Raw genomic sequence first — 22,378 nt, forward strand, 5'->3', positions numbered from 1 at the left:
TCAAAGCACTCGATTTTCAGAAAAATCAATTACATGCTGTTACGAATACAAATTTTTAACGTGAAAAAACTATGTAAAGGGATGGTTTCCTCGCTAAACGTACATATTTGTTCCTGCTCCCGATGACGAATACTAGAACATACTAAAATTTGAATCGAATGGGAGGTGTGGGGGTTCGCCATTCGTCAAATCATAATTCAAGTAATCTTTAACAAAAATCTTATCACTTTTTTCATTAGGGAATTAAGAATAAACTTACCGTGCTTAAATCTGAAATTTTTACCTATATAGAATGTAACGGTTATGTACATCCCAGAAGCACAAAACCTGGCGAGAAACCAGAAAATGTTTTGCTGGTCAAATATAAACAAACAATGGTAAAAATTTATTCTCATAATGCTTAATAGTTGTTTATTATGTAGGTATGCGTTGAAAGTCATTTTATTCTGGTAGAAAATAAAATTTAGACCACTTTACTTACGGTTGAAGTAAATTGCTATTAACAGAATATGCTATTTTTAACACTACTTAAAAGACCCGAAAAGCTTTTATTTGGAAGAGTTGTTAAAGTTCTTTAGTAACAAAGCATTTTTTAGAAGTGGTTAGAGTCTATCAACTTTAGTAGCAAAACTTTAAACAATGAATCTAGGATAAATGTTGGGGGTACCAATGCTGTCTTGATTAAGACTAATAAAGCATTTGATAGAAGGAACTATGAGAAAAAGATGAACCTTATAGAAAGCACTGAAGAATCAAATTTGAATGAAAAGAACAACGTTTACACAGTATCAGAAAAAAGTAATTACTCTCATTGGTTAGACAATAATGCATGCGCTGGTATTGAATGCAATGAAATTAATTTTACTGAAATTAACGAGGCCAACAAAGTATCTCAAGAAAATTCCGATGCGAAATATATTCAGTAAGATAATAATACTTATAGCGCTGGATCTAATTTTAATGTATTTAATAGAGTTAGAGAGAAAAACAAAGATTCTCAATATTTCAATTAAACGAGTTATTTGACTTTTGGTTACGGAGCAAAGTAGTTTAAAGTGTTTAAAGCTATATTTTAAGCGCTGTTGCCGATGTTCCGGAGGTAGAAAGGTATTTTCCAAGTGCGGAGGCGAAGTTGAGCGTAGAATATGACATATTGTATTAGTGCATATGCAGTAGCGCCTCTAGTGGCAAGTGTGGCCAATTAAATTGTATTAAAGCATATATCAACATATCGCAATCGCCTCCGGCTAAAAAACGGTGGGGATGACTGTGGGTATACCCCGACTTCAATTCACATTGGAAACGACTTCGACTCCGAAATCGGAGTCGAACACGTAAAATTGGAGTTGTACACGTACTTTGTGAATAGCAGTCGGAGGTGTATTAGTGCTAAACACACATATATATATATATATAAGGTTTGCCCCATAAATACGTATAAAATAGTTACCTGTAGCGGTGGCCAGTTTACAAGGGACGGCACCGACTTATTTTTCTTCCAAAAATTCTCAGTAGACATACTTTGACTTGGATTTTACTACAAGAAAGCATGTAGCTTTAATAGGCCTTAGGCTCACGCTCTTTCTCCATCCCTCATGGGTTTGGAATTCTGTCATCGAACAGGATCCTTGCAAAGAAATTTAGGGAGATAGCGTTGTGAAGGATTCAAAGGTAAATAAATGGGCGAAACAATTTCGTGAAGCATGGGAATACTTCAAAGACGATTCCTTTTTACTTCGCATTCTGCCGTGTTGGGTCTTGTGCCCCCTGATGTTGTCGAATAACCGTAAGAATGTTGGTCCAAGTAGGACGGCTGTTCAATAAATTCTAATCGAAAAGACAATTCCAAGGTTTTTATTTCCTGAACGAAGAGCACGCAAAAAGTGGAGTGCTGCAAGGACGTTCTTCTTAGGATCGTCACAGGAGACGACTCCTGGCATCACGATTTTGTTGTCGAATCGAAATCTCAAAGACAAGAATGTAAGCAAGTCGATGAACCGAGAACAAATAAATTTGAATAAGTCGACACAAAATGTAAAGACAATGTTGATATGTTTTTCTTTCGCTTTCCCGGCTGTAAATTAAATGGTACTTATCGTGTCGAAGTCCTCAAGTATTTCCTAGCCTGTTGGCTTGAGTTTACCCGGGATTAGCGCGAAAGAAGAGATGGACCTTCCCGTAGGTTGTTCGCATTTCGGGAGTTTTTTTTCGACAATTAATTCAACAACCGCGCCACCGACCGTTTATCATATTTGCATGTTTCCTATTCTGTCTTCGAGGACGGTGTTAGCGGTATATGTCCTGATTAGAATTTGAGGGGGATGCAGGTAGGGTCATACCGAGAGTATCATCAAACGGATTTGCCTCATCGAGCCCCCGTACATGTGATGGGTTTGTCCCTTAAGACCCATATGAAAACTCCATAATGCAATCCTCGTTTTAGCATCACCAGTGTTTTTTGGTGGGATTTTCAGGAGGAATCTACAGGGAAATTCCTATATCGGCATGCCTCTTACTAGCCACATGTGGCCCTCACCCTACATGGGGCATGACCCTTATAAATTCTAGTCAGGTCGCTTTCAACAGCGGAAACGTCGGTGGTGGAAGTACTTGGTTTTGGAAAAGAAAAAGACAAAATTAAAGTACTCGAAACTTTGGAAAATAGTCTTTTTACAACACTTATGCATCCGTATTTGTAGAGCAAGCCTCGTATCATGTGTCTGCCTGTTTTCCTTACTCATTTTTACTCACCTATAAGTGCCGGTGCACACTTGCGACAATTTGCCGCCGCGGGTCCGCAGCGGCACCGCAAAGTTTGCTGCACACTTGTTGGTATTTTTGCGGCGCCGCAAAAGTAATAACTAAAAATTGAATACTCTGTAATTTCTCATTAGTGGTGCGAGGAAGTATACATATAAATATAAGAATCAGTATTTTTGTATTACAGTAGCGTTTAGTGCCGGTGCACACTTGCGACAATTTGCCGCCGCGGGTCCGCAGCGGCACCGCAAAGTTTGCTGCACACTTGTTGGTATTTTTGCTGTTTTGTTGCGGCGCCGCAAAAGTAATAAAAATATATATCTAATACAGTGTCATTCGTTTTTAAAGAAAATCAGTCAGTGCGACAAGTTGAATAGTGCAAAATGGAAGTTTTTATTAATGAAAGGCCTGCAGTTTTTACGTATTTGCTGTACAAATGCATTATTGATCGAAAAAAAAAAAACGAGACGATTTTGGGTAGACCCATATACCGATTTACGGCTTACGAGGGGCACATTTGTAACGTCGTTTTCGTATTTAAGGGAGAATCCTGACTAATTTTTCAACTACTTTCGAAGGAGTGTTGCTTCATCTAATGAATTAACAGCAAAAGTTTCTGATAGGATAAGATCGCAAAAGATACCAGATTATGAGTCTCCATAATCCCACTAGAAATGTTTTCTCCTTGTCATCCAGCTCCAAAAATCCATCGGAAAACATTTCACAGATTATAATCCATGCAGACCTATTTTTGGCTCTCTCATGGTATAGGTATATTTCTGAGGAAATATCCCATATCTCTGGGAACCAACCCCTTTACTGCATCAATGAATAATTCTATATCCAAATCTTCAGAAGTTCTAGTAGCAGCCATCCTTTTTCGCGTCAATTGGCCGCAAGTGTGTACCAGCCGATATACAAACGAGTACTACAAAACCGCAATAGCGGCAGCGGTGCCGCCACGGTTCCGTAGGGACCTGCGGTTCAAAACGGTCGCCATTTGGACGCGCGGCCCCGCGGCGGCGCGCAGATGAATGTGCATTAACCCATTTACCTGTTAGTAATTTAAGCCGCAATTGCGGTGCCGCAGCGGCGATTGCCGCAAGTGTGCACCGGCGCTTAATATCCAAACGTTTATTATCGACAAAACCAATTTCGCAAACATTAAAGGCTTTTTAATTTTGCCCCAAACCGATTTTATAATATGCGATTGGCTAACATCTAAAATGCTGCCCACACATTTAAACAAGTGGTTAACTTGTCCTTATTCTGGTTTTGTACAGTAGAACTAATGTGATCGCCTACACACTTTATGTTCTACGTCTGCCTTTAAAATGTACATGTGTGATATCCTCGTAAGTCCTTTTTTATGAAAGTGTTCTGCCAGTTCTAAACGAAATATTACGTCTGTTTTCCGTCCATTCAGTTTTATTCAGTAGCGCATCGTCATCTAGATCTCAGTTTAAGTTTAATAAATGTAACAATCAGTGGCAGCTAAACAGAGCCGGATCTATATATGTATATAGGCTTTTTGGGGTGCAGCTTACTGCCCCGTGGATATAAAGGACTCCCAACCCCAATTGAAGACAGTGGATAATATTGTGAATTTCAGTCTCCTTTTGGGAATCTTGGAAAGGAAGAAAAATGAGACGGATGAAATAAAGACAGAAGAGAGCGAATATGTGGAATATTACAGCCCGGTGAACCAAGCAAGCCATAGACAAATTTGGATCAGGACAGACAAACCCAGAATCGAATTAGTGCCACCCATAAAGCAATGATCTAAATCTCCAGATCAAGCCGATAAATGACAAATGGGGCACTACGATTTTATAGGGCATGCCTTTTTGGGGTTGAGATAATATACCCCTGGGCTTTTCTCTGTCTATAAGTGTCAAATCTCAGTTTGGTGTAGGTATCATTCTGAGCTCAGGTTTCTGTTATTGAGGATCAAAAATGTGATCAACCTTTGTAAATATGTACCTTCATATTTTTAGTTTCTAATCCCTAAACCCAGAATCTTTATCTTTATAAGGCATGCTATTTTAGGGTTGAGATAATGTACCCCCTGGGATCTTCTCTGTCTATAAGTGTCGAATCTCAGTTCGGTATAGATATCTTTTTGAGATCAGGTTTTTGCTATTGAGGAACAGAAATAGAACATATTTTTAGTTCCTAATCCTTGCATTTTAGTTGTCTATTGAAGAAGGACAGCTCTTTTTCGAATTTTTTTAGTTGTATAGTTACGCCACTGTATTTCGCGACGATGTATGCCTCTCGCCGTTAAACAATTTCATAGATGACGTCAGCTATATGGAGCCAGAAATTATCAGTTAATGAATATTCTATTATTTTTATTGGAAATATAACTTTCCGTGTTTAGTTGATTTCAATGCAAATTTTAACAAAGTCGTGGGCATTATTTCTTGGCTTAATTAAACGCGGGAATCGCTAATGACCGCAGGTTTTGTTTTGCCGACTTGGTTAAGGAAAGATCGATTACGTTATTCTGATTTCTGATAGTCTTCTCAAACTTCTCGTTACAGTTCAATTGTTCATACAAAATGTTCCAAAAACATCCAAAGAATTTTTTCTACTACTTATACTACTTGTTACTTTTGTGAAATTCTAACTGAATAAGGTACGTCTTACCTCATAATTTATTTTTATTCAACATGTAATAAACAATTATCAAGTACTCAAGTAAAATATTTTATCAGTGCGCATCCTTATCTGTAAGGCTGGGCGCGTATCTAACACTTGATTGGTTTAGGTTTGGGTGAAGAATCTAAAGGAGGTGTGCCTTAATTGATTGATTTTCATAATTTTTAATTGACATGAAGTACCCGATAATCTATAAAAAAATATATTATGGAGAAACTTTTTCTACAAAGTTGACAAAAATTAGTGTTTTGTTGAACTTTTTAGTAAATTTAATTTTGCCTAGTTTTTAAGTTTTTATTAATATAAATACGTGTCAATGTTATTGACTAATTTTTCCTTCGGGAACAGTATTCATTTTTTTAATAAAAGGTAGCTTGTGTCCTTTTATGTATCCTAAAAATGTGTAAAATTTCATGATAGGTTTTACTCGCGTTGATGTCCTAAATATGTGTCAGATATCATCGACGACCATATAAAACTAATTTTTTTATCCCTCGGGAACAGTATATTTTTTCTGGATAAAAGATACTGTATGTCCTTTTCTGCACCCCTGATAATATGTTTACAAAATTTGATGATGATTGATTAAGGAGTTAATAAGTGAAAAGGTACCAAACAAACAAAAAACTCATTGGCATTTATATTAGTTATTATTTCTTATTTTCTAAAAATTCTGACGATTCATAGTGTACTGACTCGTACATTCAGGTATAACAAACAAACTTCGTATTATAAAAGTTCAACAATATTTAGTTTTTGTTTAGGTACCTACAATAAAATTTTCTTTTCTGTATTAAAAAATTTTTTAAAAGTTGTGTTTTTGTAAAAGACAGTTAAATCCTTTTTTAATTATCATAATAAACAATAAATATTAACATAAAAAGGTTTCTTTTATGAATAAATACATTTTTAAGTGTCCAACTTTCATTTTCTTAAATTAATTATGATTTTATTTCAAAAAAATCAGATTGATTAAAATCATGATTTAAATCATCTCAACCTTGATTTTCTGATGAAGTGATATACTACTGAGGTGACTAAATCGGTAAGTATATGAACATGAGGTTGAAGCATGGCCATTAGTTTTTTGATCCACCAGTCAGAAATAATTTCTCAATTTCTTTTTCCCTTTTGTAATGAACTCAATTCAAGTTTGAGGAACGAGACATTTTTTAGTCCTCTTCGGAATGAGATTAGATCAAAATACAGCTCTTATCATGTTTATTAACCACACTAGTTAAAATAATTTCCCAATGAGTCACCCTGTATGTCAAACTAAAACCGTAAGCATTCTCATAATTTATAATATTCCGTAGGCATGCAAATTTAGGTGTTTATCTCTCTAAAATATACCTAGAATGATTCAACAGATGTCTTTAAGATCTGGATGATGACATTATTTCACCGCGTGTTGCTGAAACACCTCAGCAATAATAAGCTACCTTCCTACATTGTCTTCTCATCGATTTGCTTGGGTGGATTTGCTAGAAATTCATGACTACTACCATAAAATTTAGTAGTGTCCATTATGTGTGTGTAACTTTTAATGTCAAGAGCACCATTTCGCAAGTAGAAAAAACTTATTAGAAAAGATACAATGACACTGAAGACGCTTTTAGTCTAAAATAAACTGAAGTAAAAACAATTCTAAAAAGCGAGCGTTTAATTTGCTAAATGAAACAGTTTAATTTCATAAATACTGATACAATATTTCTTTCATTGTTCTCATTGCATGTACCTAATGAGATATTTAACTTCATGTAATCTCTGTTATATATACTAGTGGCGAGTTGACAACCGAACGTAAGGATATGCCCTTAAAAACGGATTTAGCGAAAAGCGCATTCTAAATAATTGAAAGAGAACAAAACATATATTACCTCTACGTTTGAGATTTAAATTTGGAAAATTTTCGAAGATATGTTTTGGGGGGATTTTCTAGTCAGATGTTTTCCATTTCCTAGAGACTTACTTCTTATAAAATAAAAAGTGGTCTGTTCTGTCGAAACTGCCAGACGCGGATCGCGATTTCGATCCTTTTGGATCTCATCAGCGCGCCGCAGACAGCTCCAACAGAACACAGAGCAACTTTTACCTGCTGTCTTAACAGTGCGTTTTAGAAAATACCACAAATGGCGCGGTGAACGCCATCTGTAGTATGATGCTACATTTTAGGATTACGTATGCTCCAACAAGGTCCATATAAATATATGTGGATATCTACTTGCTGAAACGAATCCCGGCGTAGCTAACCTCAACGTGATAGGCACGTTACCATAATCGAATAAAATAATTCGAAGTGGTCTGTATTCTGTCGAAACTGCCAGACGCGGATCGCGATTTCGATCTTTTTGGATCTCATCAGCGCGTCGCAGGCAGCTCCGACAGAACACAGACCAACTTTTACCTGCTGTCTTAACAGCGCGTTTTAGAAAATACCACAAATGGCGCGGTAAACGCCATCTGTAGTACGATGCTACATTTTAGGATTACGTATGCTCCAACAAGGTCCATTTAAATATATGGATATCTACTTGCTGAAACGAATCCCGGCGTAGCTAACCTCAACGTGATAGGCACGTTACCATAATCGAATAAAATAATTCGAAGTGGTCTGTATTCTGTCGAAACTGCCAGACGCGGATCGCGATTTCGATATTTTCGGATCTCATCAGCGCGCCGCAGACAGCTCCGACAGAACACAGACCAACTTTTACCTGTTGTCTTAACAGCGCGTTACTTCTTGATTTGTTTTGTCATTTCCCTGAATGCCGTTAGGGGAACTATTTCAGGATATATGGAACGGCTAGCGCCTTATTTTCATCTACTTTGTCATTTTCCTGGATGCTAGATTGAGATGATTATCCATGCTAGGATAATTTCCTTTCCATGGGCATCAGCTTCTATTATTTGGTGGGCGACGTTTTTTATCATTTGATTGGTTTGTATAGGATTCTGCAGGGTTTTAAGTACACCTAGAGATCTGTCAGAATTAGAGAAGATTCTATATTTTGTGAGTTTATTAATTCTGTAGCTTTCTGAATGGCATAGGCTTCAATGTAGCGCACATACCTGGTAATTTTGTTTTTCTTTTAGTAGCACAGCACATCCTGTTGCCTTTTCGGTGTTGGAGCCATCAGAGTAAGGATCTTTTTTGTTTTCCATGAATATATTTTTCGCTATTGACGTTGCAGTTGGGTTTTTCTTTGATATATATTGTGTTAGCTCCACCAGGTTGATTTGTAATAGTAAATAAAGAATAAACTTATGTAATAAAACTCTCTAAAAATATTTTCTGTTTTAGTTGCTTTGTTTTCCTTCTTCATAAAAATATAATTTTTTACAGTCAATAAATTTTCTTCTGGACTTCTATGTTTCCTTTTTTTCTAGAACATACAAATGATTTAAATATTTTCTCTCGTTATTACGCTAAAAATAAGATTCTGTTAAATATTTATTAGAACGCAGCCTCTGCAGCTTGTTGCGTTGCACTGTTTACAACACAAAACAAATAAGTTTTGTAAATCGACGTTGTATTAAAAGGTAATGTACACACTTTAATGTTAAGTGTTAACTCCGATGACGATGATGCATGATCCCGTCAGATATGTACATAATTGTGATTTGTAGGTAATAGTCACGTATCTGGATCCAACGAAAACAATAGCAATGAACTTGAAAATTTAATTATTAGTTTTTTCTTTATGTTAAGCCAAAAATATAGTTCCAAAATGCTTTGGGAAATACTTTTTCTCGTATCAATTTTTTTTGTGCACTTCCAAAGTTTTTTTTAATTCCGATTTACTATTCGACGTTGATATTTGTTGGCATATGGGAATAATTTACCAATTTATAAAATTTCTAGGTCAGGGACTTTGGTAACATTTGTACTTACTTATGTTAACTTCAGAAAGTAACAGCGAACTACGAGTAACATGAATTGCGCCAGCATAATGTCTATATTTCTGTTTCTAATGAAGAGACAATGGTAATATAATTTATTATTTGTTTATTGGAGCTATATAGGGTCGTATTTATACAGGGGTGTTTAGGGCCGGTGCCCAGGACTCTTTGCTTAAACATAATCTTTTTTTGACGTGACAACGTCTTATAATTCGATGGAGCCGGCTGCACGCACGAAAAAACATGACTCATGCGGCGTTACCTCGCTCTGAGGCGTTCCATTTAAGGCTTGAAGTGCAAGCGAGAGCGCGGAACGAGCGACAAAGAGGCACAATCGGCCTCCGCGTTCGGCAGCGTTCGACATCTGTCTCTCTCCTACTTGAGTGAGCGATGCGTCCGCGTGGACAGCTGCTATACAATAATACATTTCCATTTACCTCCTTCTCTATATCCATACAAAATATCTATCAAACAAATAAAATTAAAATTTTCTTTTGAAAAATGAAACCATTCCATCAGTATTTTCTTATGACGTTGTCACGTTCAACTATCATCAGTAAACCGACTTTACAGACAACCGATTTTTTTTATTCCCCCAATAACCTAGTTGGACCCAGTGTCTTACTTTAATATTAATCTTACATTAATTCCTCCCTTATTCACCTGCCCTAATAGTATCTCACCAACTGCTCAATATTCACCCAAGGTTAGGCCTTCAGAGGCAAAGAAGAAACCAAATCCGCGAAGAAACCGATAAAACATATTGGAAAATATCGGGAAAACTTTTTTCGGAACGGCTAATATAGCGCGGAAAAATCTGGGACTATTCATTACCCAGTAATCGGGATTTTCCAAATCAGTACCAGACAGTCTAATAGCGGAGAAGGGGCTTCACCTTATTTGTACCCATGGGCAATTAAATCCAGCGCTGGCACGATGCGCGACGCGTAAATAGAATTTAAAGAAGAATATCGACAATTAATGGATAATTTTTAATCAATAAACAATTATACAACAGTTTTCTAACTCCCACAACGTTTTGCCTGTTCAAGGACGTTTGGTAACCGTCCCATTATATGCCTTTGCCTTACATGTAAATGGGAAATTATACAATCGCACACACAAACAAAATTTCTATATGCCCTCTGTTTTAAGTGTAAGTATATTAAATTGCATCGATTTGCATAATAACCTTTAACTACTTTCGCGGAAATGATGACGTCGTCTGTGGCTGGCTGTTTAAACACTTGGCGATGTCGTTAATCTTAAGAGTTGCACGCTATGTACTCAACTTCGTTCCAATGACCGTTAATATAAAAAAAATACGGCGTTGTTTACTATCAAAAAGTAACGGTTTAGTTTGTCATCATCATAAGGTCGTCAGGTCTAAGACTGGTTGGACACGCACCTCCACTTTTTCCTATCCTAAGCTTATCTTCGCATTTCCCTAAAACTATCTTTAACTAATTATGAACAGTAATCTAATCTAGGTCTACCTCTACTCCTCTTAACTCCAATTTCTGCCTCTAATATGTCTCTCACTAGACCTTCATGCCTAAAAAGGTGTCCTACTAACCTAACTCGCCTATTTCTTATTGACTTACATAATCCCCTCTTCTCCTATTCTTTGTAATACTTTTTCATTTCTAAAATTCTCTTTCCACGGTATCCTCATCAATCGCTTGTAACACCACATTTCAAACGCTTCTAATCTGTTATTTTCCACCGCGCTCTCCGTCTGTTTCGCACCCATACAGCGCCGCACTCCTTTTCAAATTTCTAAATTAACCGTTCGGGAGCATAGCAGTTACTCGAGTCTGTCTGTTATATGTATATCTCTACTGCTACTTCCATCCTGAGTTACCTGACTTCCTAGGTATCGAAAATCTTCTAATTTTTCGTCTCCTATTTCTATATTCGCACTTTCCCTACTTTTTCTTCCCCTACACATCGGTATTTTCGTTTTACTTTTATGTATTTTAAAATAAAAAGGAAATTATAAAATTCCTAAATAGCGGGGTCACATGCCGGTTTTCCATGAATCGGGGACAATATGCAGACTGCATAGTTTGCATCACCTTAAATTCGCATTCCGCAACTGTAGGACGAAATTTTGCGCGTCCAAATTTGAAAATAAATTAAAAAGGACTTGAAATTATGAATCATTTCCTTCGGTCTCTAAGTAATATATTTTCGTCAAAACACATGTCACTTTACGACACTCTTTCGCTCTTCGCTCCAAAATTATGTATCATCTCTTTCGATTACGCATTTCGAAAATTTTATCAAAACCCAATTTGACGTGTTTTATTGTAACCAATGTATCTTAAAGTGTATTTTTTGTTTCAGGAAGTCCAGTGGTGGTAAGTGCCATGGATTCTCGACTCGGTCTAGATTTCATTGTCGAAAATCCGGAGTACATCGGAAAACTCGCAGCTGCCTTAGATTCCGGCAATGTCACTGTTAAAAAACAAGTAATCGAACTACTTTCAGCTCTTTGTGTCCATAATCAAGAAGGACACGCTAGGGCTTTGGATACTTTGGACTACTGCCGAGTAAGTTTTCTTGCTTTATCTTTCCGTACAGGAACTTCCAATAGCAATGTTATTTTTAGCCAAATAAAATTAGAAAGCGATGTTTTAATTCTCTAAAAATAAGATTCTGTTAAATATTTATTAGAACGCAGCCTCTGCAGCTTGTTGCGTTGCACTGTTTACAACACAAAACAAATAAGTTTTGTAAATCGACGTTGTATTAAAAGGTAATGTACACACTTTAATGTTAAGTGTTAACTCCGATGACGATGATGCATGATCCCGTCAGATATGTACATAATTGTGATTTGTAGGTAATAGTCACGTATCTGGATCCAACGAAAACAATAGCAATGAACTTGAAAATTTAATTATTAGTTTTTTCTTTATGTTAAGCCAAAAATATAGTTCCAAAATGCTTTGGGAAATACTTTTTCTCGTATCAATTTTTTTTGTGCACTTCCAAAGTTTTTTTTAATTCCGATTTACTATTCGACGTTGATATTTGTTGGCATATGGGAATAATTTACCAATTTATAAAATTTCTAGGTCAGGGACTTTGGTAACATTTGTACTTACTTATGTTAACTTCAGAAAGTAACAGCGAACTACGAGTAACATGAATTGCGCAATCCAGTCGGTGCGCGCACGCTCCGAAGTACAGTCGCGGCGGAAGGAAATCAGTCCTATTACTTTCCGGACAAACCCTGTATTATTGCTTCAGCATTTGTCTAATAAATGGTCTAAGAAAGTACAGAAAAGCTTGGACTAAGGCAGGTAGACCTGGAATCGAACTAGTGTATTGAAAGTTAGAGTCTGTTTACGTTCAAAAATTGAAAATGACAAGAACGCGAAGCAAATATCTCACAGGAATAGTTGTAGGCGCAATATATATTTATTAAGTTTAAGCCCTAAATTCTAAAATTAGGATTTGAAGAAGAACCGGTTAACATACACTGTGAATCTGGTAGATGCCATGTAAGCTCCCAATTGGTTTTAATATGTAAATATTCATATTGGTACTTAATTTCTGACGCTTGTACTGTATAACTGAAATAAAAAGAATGCAAATGTTTGATTAACAGTAGTTTGACACTAATTATGATGGGACGCACGTACGCATAAGGAATTTGTATTTTATGAATTGAACGATGATTTAATTAGATATAAAACAAAAATTAGATAAAAAGGACTTATTATTTATAAATGAAACATTAATGAAGATATTTACTAAAAATTGAATACTCTGTANCAAGAAGGACACGCTAGGGCTTTGGATACTTTGGACTACTGCCGAGTAAGTTTTCTTGCTTTATCTTTCCGTACAGGAACTTCCAATAGCAATGTTATTTTTAGCCAAATAAAATTAGAAAGCGATGTTTTAATTCTCAAAATTTTCTTTAACTAAATAACTGATGATATATTTATTGACTGAAAGTATAAGTCGGTCAAATATGTATTAATTTATAAATCACATCATAAAATTGTTCTTCTTTACGGTAACGTCTCCCACAGAATAGTTTCAAAAGAGAAGTTTGTTGTGTCGTAATTTATGGGTTATAATAATTCAAAATTTCATTGCTCAATATACTAAATAGACAAATTCGAAATGTCACAGAATATTACAGAACAAAGAAGTACTATATGCAAAAAAAAAAATTATAAATTCGTTTACCATTAAGTCTTTTAAAAATGTAATAAACGATAACTGTGCTTTGAAAATAAAGAGAGTAAAATATGACATAGGTATAACACATATTCTACTATATTTGTTACTGTCTCATGTTACAACCATCATTTGGGGTGGATAATATGTAAGTTATGTAATATATACACTAGTTACGACAAACATTCTTCTCAATGTATTACATGTAAAATGATGTAATTCATAATTCTTGAGACTAGCTTGTATCATATATTCTCATAGAAGTCTGAAGATGGTTGAATAAACCGAAACGTAACAAAAACGTAAAGTTGTTTAATTATTTTACTGCCACTCTGGAAAAAAACAATATAATTTTCATAGAAATATAAGAAAAGAACCCACCAGCCCCATTTCAGTATATACTTTACTTATATCACCTGGAGTAAGACACAGCGATGTCCAGGAGCACCTTGTTGCGCATGCGCACTTCCCAGTTTGAAATATCGTTACTAATTATGTATGTATATATATCAGCAAGGGGTTCTTTCAGCAGTTTTCTCTCTTTTGACTCGGTTAGCAGATTTATGGGGCGCTCTATTCTTATTTCTCTATCTAAGTTTAATCTGCTGTTGCTAATTGATTCATACATACCATGTTGATGACGTATACTCAATAATTTTAAGTACTTACCTTTTCTTCTAATTTGGTTCACCCACTAGAAACTTTCTATCAACATTACCGATATTTGTACCAAATAGGGACGGAAATAGGCAGTTCCGGACCACCCTGTATATACATTAATTTCCTACATGTGTTTGCGTGTGAATACAAATAAGCCTAAGCAATTGTCTTAAACGTTTCAAAAGTAGCACTAATCGTAAACCTGTATTATAATAAGTGTGGGACCATTGTCTTTACATACGTATATGGTTCTTCAGAAGTTGCAATTGAATTATTAACTTGTAATGTTTGAGTTTTATCCATTGTTTTCCCCTGCATTTATAAACAATTTAGCCAATCTTTCGTTGGTAGATGATGCAATTTAATTTTGCTAAATATTTACCTCATTGTACAAAAAAATCGTTTGTAAAAAAACAAGAAATTTATTGAGAATTCAACTTTAGCAAAACTTTTACTTACGGATATAATCATCATTATCATAAGGTCGTCAGTCCTAAGACTGGTTGGACACGTACCTCCACTCTTTCTTATCTTGAGCTAAATTTCGCATTTCTCTAAAACTAGAACAACCCACATCCTTAACTATTTGTGAACAGTAATCTAACCTAGGTCTACCTCTACCCCTCCTAACTCCTGCTTCTGCCTCTAATATGTGTCTGACTACACCTTCATGCCTGAGAAGGTGTCCTACCAACCTATCTCGCCTATTTTTTATTGATTTCCATAGTTCTCCTGTTCTCCTATTCTTTCTAATACCTCTTCATTTCTAACCTTTTCTACTCACGTTATCCTCATCATTCGCTTATAACACCACATTTCGAAGGCGTCTAACCTGTTTTTTACGCCGCGCCCACTGTCCATGTTTCGCACCCGTACAACGCCGCATTCTAAACATACACCTTTAACAACCTTTTTCGAATTTCTAAATAAACCATTCGCGAGCATAGAAGTGACTTCTTTTTATTAAAGGCGACATAATAACGAACAAAAATTTGCATCCCCTGAAACATTTGTTGTAACAGAATTTACTATATTTTGTAATTTTCAAAACAAAATAATCATTAGGAATGGGGACCGTTATTTCGTTATTTGTATCAGTTAGTTTGCACAGTTTTGATAAGGTTCTTCGTATTTTAGACTGTTTTATAATTTGCGGAGATAAGTCGGACCGTTTAAAGGTTCAAATATCAAAATATTTACATGTAAAGGAGTTCAACAACCGAATCATCATTCCGAATAAATGTCCTGGGAATATATGTATAATGAGTGTTAGATTTTCTACGTTAATTTAATTTAATACCATTAAGGCTGTTACACATGTCATCGTAAATTATGTACACACAGTTACGTTTAATGCAATCATAATCATACAAAACTATAAATTACTTACAATTGAATTGTGCTATTTGCTACGGGCGCTTTTTGAAATTTGCTATGGTTAAATACACGGTGACAGTAAAGCTCACACCAGCAGGGGGATATGAAGAATAACGAACACCCCTTATTCACACAAAAAAATCGGTTGTCTGTAAAGTCGGTTTACTGACGATAGTTGAACGTGACAACGTCATAAGAAAATACTGATGGAATGGTTTCATTTTTCAGAAGAAAATTTTAATTTTATTTGTATGATATATTTTGTATGGATATAGAGAAGGAGGTAAATGGAAATGTATTATTGTATAGCAGCTGTCCACGCGGACCCATCGCTCACTCAAGTAGGAGAGAGACAGATGTCGAACGCTGCCGAACGCGGAGGCCGATTGTGCCTCTTTGTCGCTCGTTCCGCGCTCTCGCTTGCACTTCAAGCCTTAAATGGAACGCCTCAGAGCGAGGTAACGCCGCATGAGTCATGTTTTTTCGTGCGTGCAGCCGGCTCCATCGAATTATAAGACGTTGTCACGTCAAAAAAGCATACCTACAGTCCGTCTTGATTTCTCGGAATTAATGGTTTTTTATTTCTTCAAGGCCCATAAACACTGATATTAAAATACGTATACTTACTGCATTATAATAATTCTTTATATCTCATAAAAAGCAAAATTTCATGAGACATTGCAATATGAAGGGGTATGTTCGAATCGGAAATCATCAAAGAATTCTGAACTTCTTCTTTTTATAGCCATTTTGATAACCTGAATCGTGATTTATTTATTATAAAATACTTGCATTTAAAATGCAAATACAAAAAAATACCTATTTTTATCTTCCATTTAAATACTTTTTTGAGAAATGCATTGTGTATTTTATTCAAAATACTTTTCCAAACGTATTTTCTATTTGTAAAATGCAAAATGCATTTTTGCTGTTATATGTTTTGCTAGTAACATCGATCAAACATTATATAAAATGATGAATGAAAGTTGCTCACATTGGCCATTGAATGCATTATAAGCTTAAAAGGGGGACAAAGAGACATTGCATGAGTGTTTCTAATTCTTTAACTGAAGAGAGCCAAAAAAAAAATGAATAATCTAAAATATTGGATCGATATTGCTTTTCGGGTTCAATGTCATGGTCCATGGAATTTTGAGGTTTCAAATTGATATCAGCGCCTGCCGAATCACCACTTATCGTACCTTTAGTAGAATTACGACAAAATAGCGCACAAAACAATATCGAATTGATATGTGTCAGCTGTGTAAAACTGAAAAATACAAGATATTGTAGTGTCTAATAAATGCGTATAATCCAAAATTCTTAGGAAACGATTCGAAAAACTTCACTTATTAGATCAATCCAAAGGTAAAGAAACTACGGATTCTAATTATTTCTCTTATTACTATGTGTAAACGATAGGAAACAAAATGGGGTTGTAAATATTTTGATATAAAATGATTGATGTTGATAAAATTATTTGCAACCCTATTTTGGCTCTGATCTTTCGCGCTAAACAAACTATTTTGGCATCAGTGTCTTTTTTCCAATTAAAACGTGAAACAATGAGAAATAGGGAAGCATATAGGAGTATTATTTGTTGCTGCACTGAAGAAACTATAACATAAAGATAGATAAAGCATATCTCAATCACTTCAAACAAAAAAATATGAATCATACTTAATCTTCGCAGCTGGTGATGTAGCGCAAACGCCACTATTAGCCTAGAAAAACCTCAATATTTAAAAAATGAGAAAATGCCTGCAAGGTTTTCTTAAAGAAATATTTTATACTTAAGTATATGTAGAAAATTAAATAGGTACCTACTACCAGAAAGTATTTTGAAGCTACGTATTTTGCATTTAGCATTTAAAATACAAAAGTGAAATCTATTTTGTATTTTACATTTGGAACAACAAATCAAAAAAGTATTTGCATTTTGTATTTAAATACTTTAAAAAAACTATTTTGCACTTCTCCATTGATAACATGATATCTGTATTATGCAGTTAGTAACTAATTAAATGAGCAATCAATATTACATTTAGGTTTTCGTTTGTGCTTCATTTGAAACAAATCTGTAAACCAGTGGTAGCAGAAAAGAAAGCTACTTAATTATTTTAATTTTGAATTGCTATTTACTTGATAATTACTCGCCATATTGAAAAATTATAAATATATTCCTAATTGAGTACCTATAACTACGTTTTTCATCTATACTGTATTTTCACCTTGAATAATAACGTAAATGGATCGATACATTTTATACGTCCTTTTTATACGATAGAATCATTTTATTAAAGAAATCAATAATTTTTAATGAATATTCAACACTTATAAATCTTTTCTATACTAGAAATATACGAAGTAATTTTGATCTCCATGTAAATGTAAATGCTTTGAATAGGTATATCCTTATGAATTTTTATTTGTGTAACAAATACCACATCTGGACAATATTTCAAATAATATATACTTTTATTTATTTGCCAACTCAGATTTGTGAGCTATACAAATAGTTCTTACATCATTATCATCATCATAAGGTTCTAAGTTCTTGGACACGCACCTCTACTCCTTCCTATCCTAAGCTAATCTTCGCATTTCCTTAAAACTAGAATATCCCACATTCTTAACTATTTGCGAACAGTAATCTAATCTAGGTCTACCTCTACTGCTCTTAACTCCTGTTTCTGCCTCTAATATGTCTCTGACTAGACCTTCATGCCTGAAAAGGTGTCCTACCAACCTATCTCGCCTTTTTCTTATTGACTTCTATCTTTATCCACGGTATCCTCATCATTCGTCGGTAACACCGCATTTCGAACGCTTCTAACTTTTCTTTTCCGCTGCGCCTACCGTCCAAGTTTCGCACCCTTACCGAGCTGCATTCCAAACATATATCTTTAACAATCATTTACGAATTTCTAAATTAATCGTTCATGAGCAAAAACGTGACTTGTTTTTATTGAAGGCGGCTCGACCCTGCGCTATCCTTTGCTTTATATCCATACAAATCCTTCAGTCCTGAATTATCTGACTTCTTAGATACCTAAAATTAGTCCCTTCTTCTAATATTTTGTCTCCTATCTATATATTCGCTCTTTCCCTACTTTTCTTTCCCTTGCATACCAGAATTTTTGTTTTAGAGAAAAAAAAATCATAAATAATTTTAAAATGTACCACTTATGAATCTCTATCCACCCTCTCAACAAATCTTTTTAATCTAAATCTAAGAACATGGCCCTACTCTTTCGTGCCTTATGACATGAATAACCTTGTATATAATCAATGCTATTATTTATTTATAAGACTATTAATATCGAAATTCATAAGTGGAAATTTATTTCTGAAGATAAAACACAAACGGACGAAACAATTTTGTTAATGGAATCTAATGCTACCAAAAAGATTCTCTTTACTTTTTTAATTTAAAATCGACATTTTCTATAATAATTTTTTAGTAAAAACAAATATTGTTTCTCCAAAGAAGTTTGTTATCTTTCTTTTATTTTGTTTCAGAAATCTAAAGGCGAAAGGTACCGTTTCAGTTTTATCGTGAAAGAATTAGACCGAACAACAGCTGTAGATTACCAGACAGCTCTGGTCGCTTTTATCAACTGCCTTATCATTTCCACTCCGAGGGTTGTTGACAGAACCAGGCTCAGGAACGAATTCATAGGTAAAACGATACACTTTCAGTATTTAAAAGATACTTTATTCTTACGTATTTATTATAAGGTCTAAAAATAAAAATTCTATATATTATATGCCTTATTATATGTTTGTATTAACATAACTATAAATTTTATTTAACATATATAAACAATACACCACCCACCAAATAAAGGGTAGGCGATGTTTTTTTAGATAATTACCCTTTATTTAAACGTATATATGTCACTGAGGAAACACTTAACACACCATAACCCAAAAGTTCATAGGGGGTGGTCGATGTTCTTTAGATAATTACCAAATTTCTATCATTTTAATTCACTTTCTCTGTAGCGAAACAATTTATATGTAAATATTAACATTAGTAAACGCTAACTAACACACATCTTATTATAAAGTACTTATTTAATTAGTACCTTTTTTATTGTATATTCATTGTACAGGTAGATATGATAAACTACACTGTTTATATGCATAGGTAAGTATGTAGTTACAAAAACGGCAACAGTACTTTGTTACACAAAAATAATTTACAATTATAATTTAGTTTTTCATTGTCGCTTTGTAATTTTAAATACACAACTTTTATTGTGTTGACAAATAAGCGGATCTGTAAGTTCATTACATAAACTCGATAAGTACAAAACTTAATAACCGCGATATTGCCTAGCATTTTGTCAATAATAATTTAACTCGAAGCTTCGAGTAGTCCACAAGATTGTCCTTTTACATTATAATTAATTCATCCAAGTGACATATTTATTATGTAACTTTTTAAAAACATATGTACCTACCTATAACCGGTGGGCTTCGAAATTTTAAATTAGATAGTTAATTTTGCTTTACTACTGTAGTGAAACTAAAGTAGGACAATTCTTATAAGGTATTGTTCGATAATATACATATTTAGGTTAGGTGACGTCCAGATATGATCAACATGGCGGACTCCAACCGCCATAATGCCACGCACAAAACTATTTTTAACAGACTAACCTCTGTTGACATTTATATAATTAAACTGTTAAAGGGAGGTATTTTATTAGTTGAGTTTTAGTTTAAAAAACTATATTGTTCAGTGGCTTGCCTGCGTTTGTTAGTTTTATTTATAATTAAATAAAATAAACTAAAAACATATATATTCAAAAGAATTGCATGTTATTTCAGTTTGTTTGTGTTCTAAATCTGGTATTTCCGTAACTTATTTTATCTTTAAAAAATAACAGTATGTAGGATAACTTCAGAGTAAAACTCACACAAATTCCTTGTACAATTAAGTAAATGGTGCAAACAAATCATAAACAAATGTTTGTTGAAAACTTATATGATAATTTGTATACGAACATTATTACTATGTGGGTTAATGTGAAAGTGATTACGTTACTGCAATTGAAGTTTAAGAAGGTTTGCTTTATTTACACTATAAACTTATTTTTATATATATAGTTGTTGGTTAGCAAGTAATCCAATGAATTTATTTTTGAAGAGACGAAAAATTAGAAGTCACTGAGTTTCGATATGTAGAAAGTCAGATGATTCAGGATGAAAGGAGCGGTGAAGATGTAAAACAAAGGATAGCGCAGAATTGAAACGCTTTTAACAAAAAGAAATCACTTCTGTGCTCGCGAGCAGTTAATTCGAAAAAGATTGTTAAAGGTATACATCTGCAGCACGACTCTTTCCGGGAGCAAAACGTGGACGTTACAGACGAATGAATATCGTGGATAGACAAGGTTAGAAATGAAGAGGTATTAGAAAGAATAGGAGAACGGAGAACAGAGGTCACTATGAAAGTTAATAAAAAATAGGCAAGATAGGTTGGTAGAAAACCTTTTCAGGCATGAATGGCTGGTTAGAGACGTATTAGAAACAGGAGTTAAGGGGAGTAGGGGTAAACCTAAATTAGATTACTGTTCATAAATAATAGAGGATATGGGAGGATTAGTTAATGATAGGAAAGAGCGGGGGTACGTGTGCAAGGATTGACGATTCCATGATGATGATGATGATTATAATGATGATGATGATGATGATATGGTGATAATTCAAAACTTACGTGAAGAAAACGAGGTAAAACGAAGAAAACAATAGTAAAAGAAACACAGGAGACAGCTTGATTCTACCGTTCTGTCATAAAATTAACAGATTTTAAAACACCCAGTATCTATACTCACTGTGCAGGTGTATAGCACTTCAAAAAAAAAAGTTTTGTTTGCAGACATGATTAGGTGCCTACTTTGGTAACAGTTTTCTATCATATCATAGTTAAAAGTCTACAAGTCGGTCTAGTGTGTGACTGTTGGCATCAAAAAGCTGTTGTTGATCCGCCCATACGGCGTTTCAGCCTTTTTTTTATGACATGTCTGATTGAGTGACAGATACTGTCGGCTTACATGCAACCCTACCATAAATCAAAAGTGTTGACCGTGAACAAGAAGCTGTGAGCGTTTTCATTTTATTTTAATTTTATTCGTGGAAGCAAAAGTCGCATCGCATAATATAATGTGCATGATGAAACTGACGGAAAGTTTTCTTTGGCGCATATGAAATTTACTTTTTGGTCTCCAGAAACGTGTGTGGGTACCTAATGTGATGAAAACATAGCCCACAGAAAGATATTTTTCAAGTAATGTCCAAATTGGTTGTGAAGGAAGGATTATCGCAACTAATTCTCAAATCTTTTGAAGAAAACGCAACGCTCCTCAATAACTTTAAATTGCATTTGTGCTATCAATTCGTCAGTACATAACATGCGGAATTTTATAACATCAACTGTATATGTCGCACTGATTCTTAAGTTAATTATAATTCGTAATTTTAAACTTTGCAAAAAAAAAATTCAAATGGTAGAAATCAAGCGTGACCAACCAGATTCAGTCCATGTACTGAAGGAGGGGGCAAGAAGTTTTGGGGTGTGGTATATAAAAAAATACAACGTGTAATTATACAACACGCTACTGAAGTGAAACTTCTTCAAACACAGAAACATACTGGGATAGGGGTTAAGGAATTGGTTTAATGGTATTATTTGTACACTATGAATTTAAATTTTACACAATACATGCCGGAGTTGCCTGTAACGAACGTTGCATTGAAGCGCGCTCACGGCTCAAGCGATCCCCACTACGAACTCGACTACGTG

General features: G+C 34.6%; 1 protein-coding gene across 1 annotated transcript in view; it reads left to right on the forward strand.

Annotated features, from left to right (window-relative positions):
• Nucleotides 1–22,378, forward strand: part of LOC108741801 (formin-J) — a 90,693-nt gene that overhangs the window by 52,405 nt on the left and 15,910 nt on the right. Inside the window, exons 2-3 of the mRNA XM_018476735.1 lie at nucleotides 11,677–11,882; nucleotides 19,087–19,246. Coding sequence (XP_018332237.1) covers nucleotides 11,700–11,882; nucleotides 19,087–19,246 — 343 coding nt within the window. The 5' untranslated portion in view covers nucleotides 11,677–11,699. The remainder of the gene's footprint in view (nucleotides 1–11,676; nucleotides 11,883–19,086; nucleotides 19,247–22,378) is intronic.

This window comes from Agrilus planipennis, unplaced genomic scaffold (genome assembly GCF_000699045.2).
Source record: "Agrilus planipennis isolate EAB-ADULT unplaced genomic scaffold, Apla_2.0 scaffold24, whole genome shotgun sequence".
In the NCBI taxonomy this organism is placed as follows: Eukaryota; Metazoa; Arthropoda; class Insecta; order Coleoptera; family Buprestidae; genus Agrilus; species Agrilus planipennis.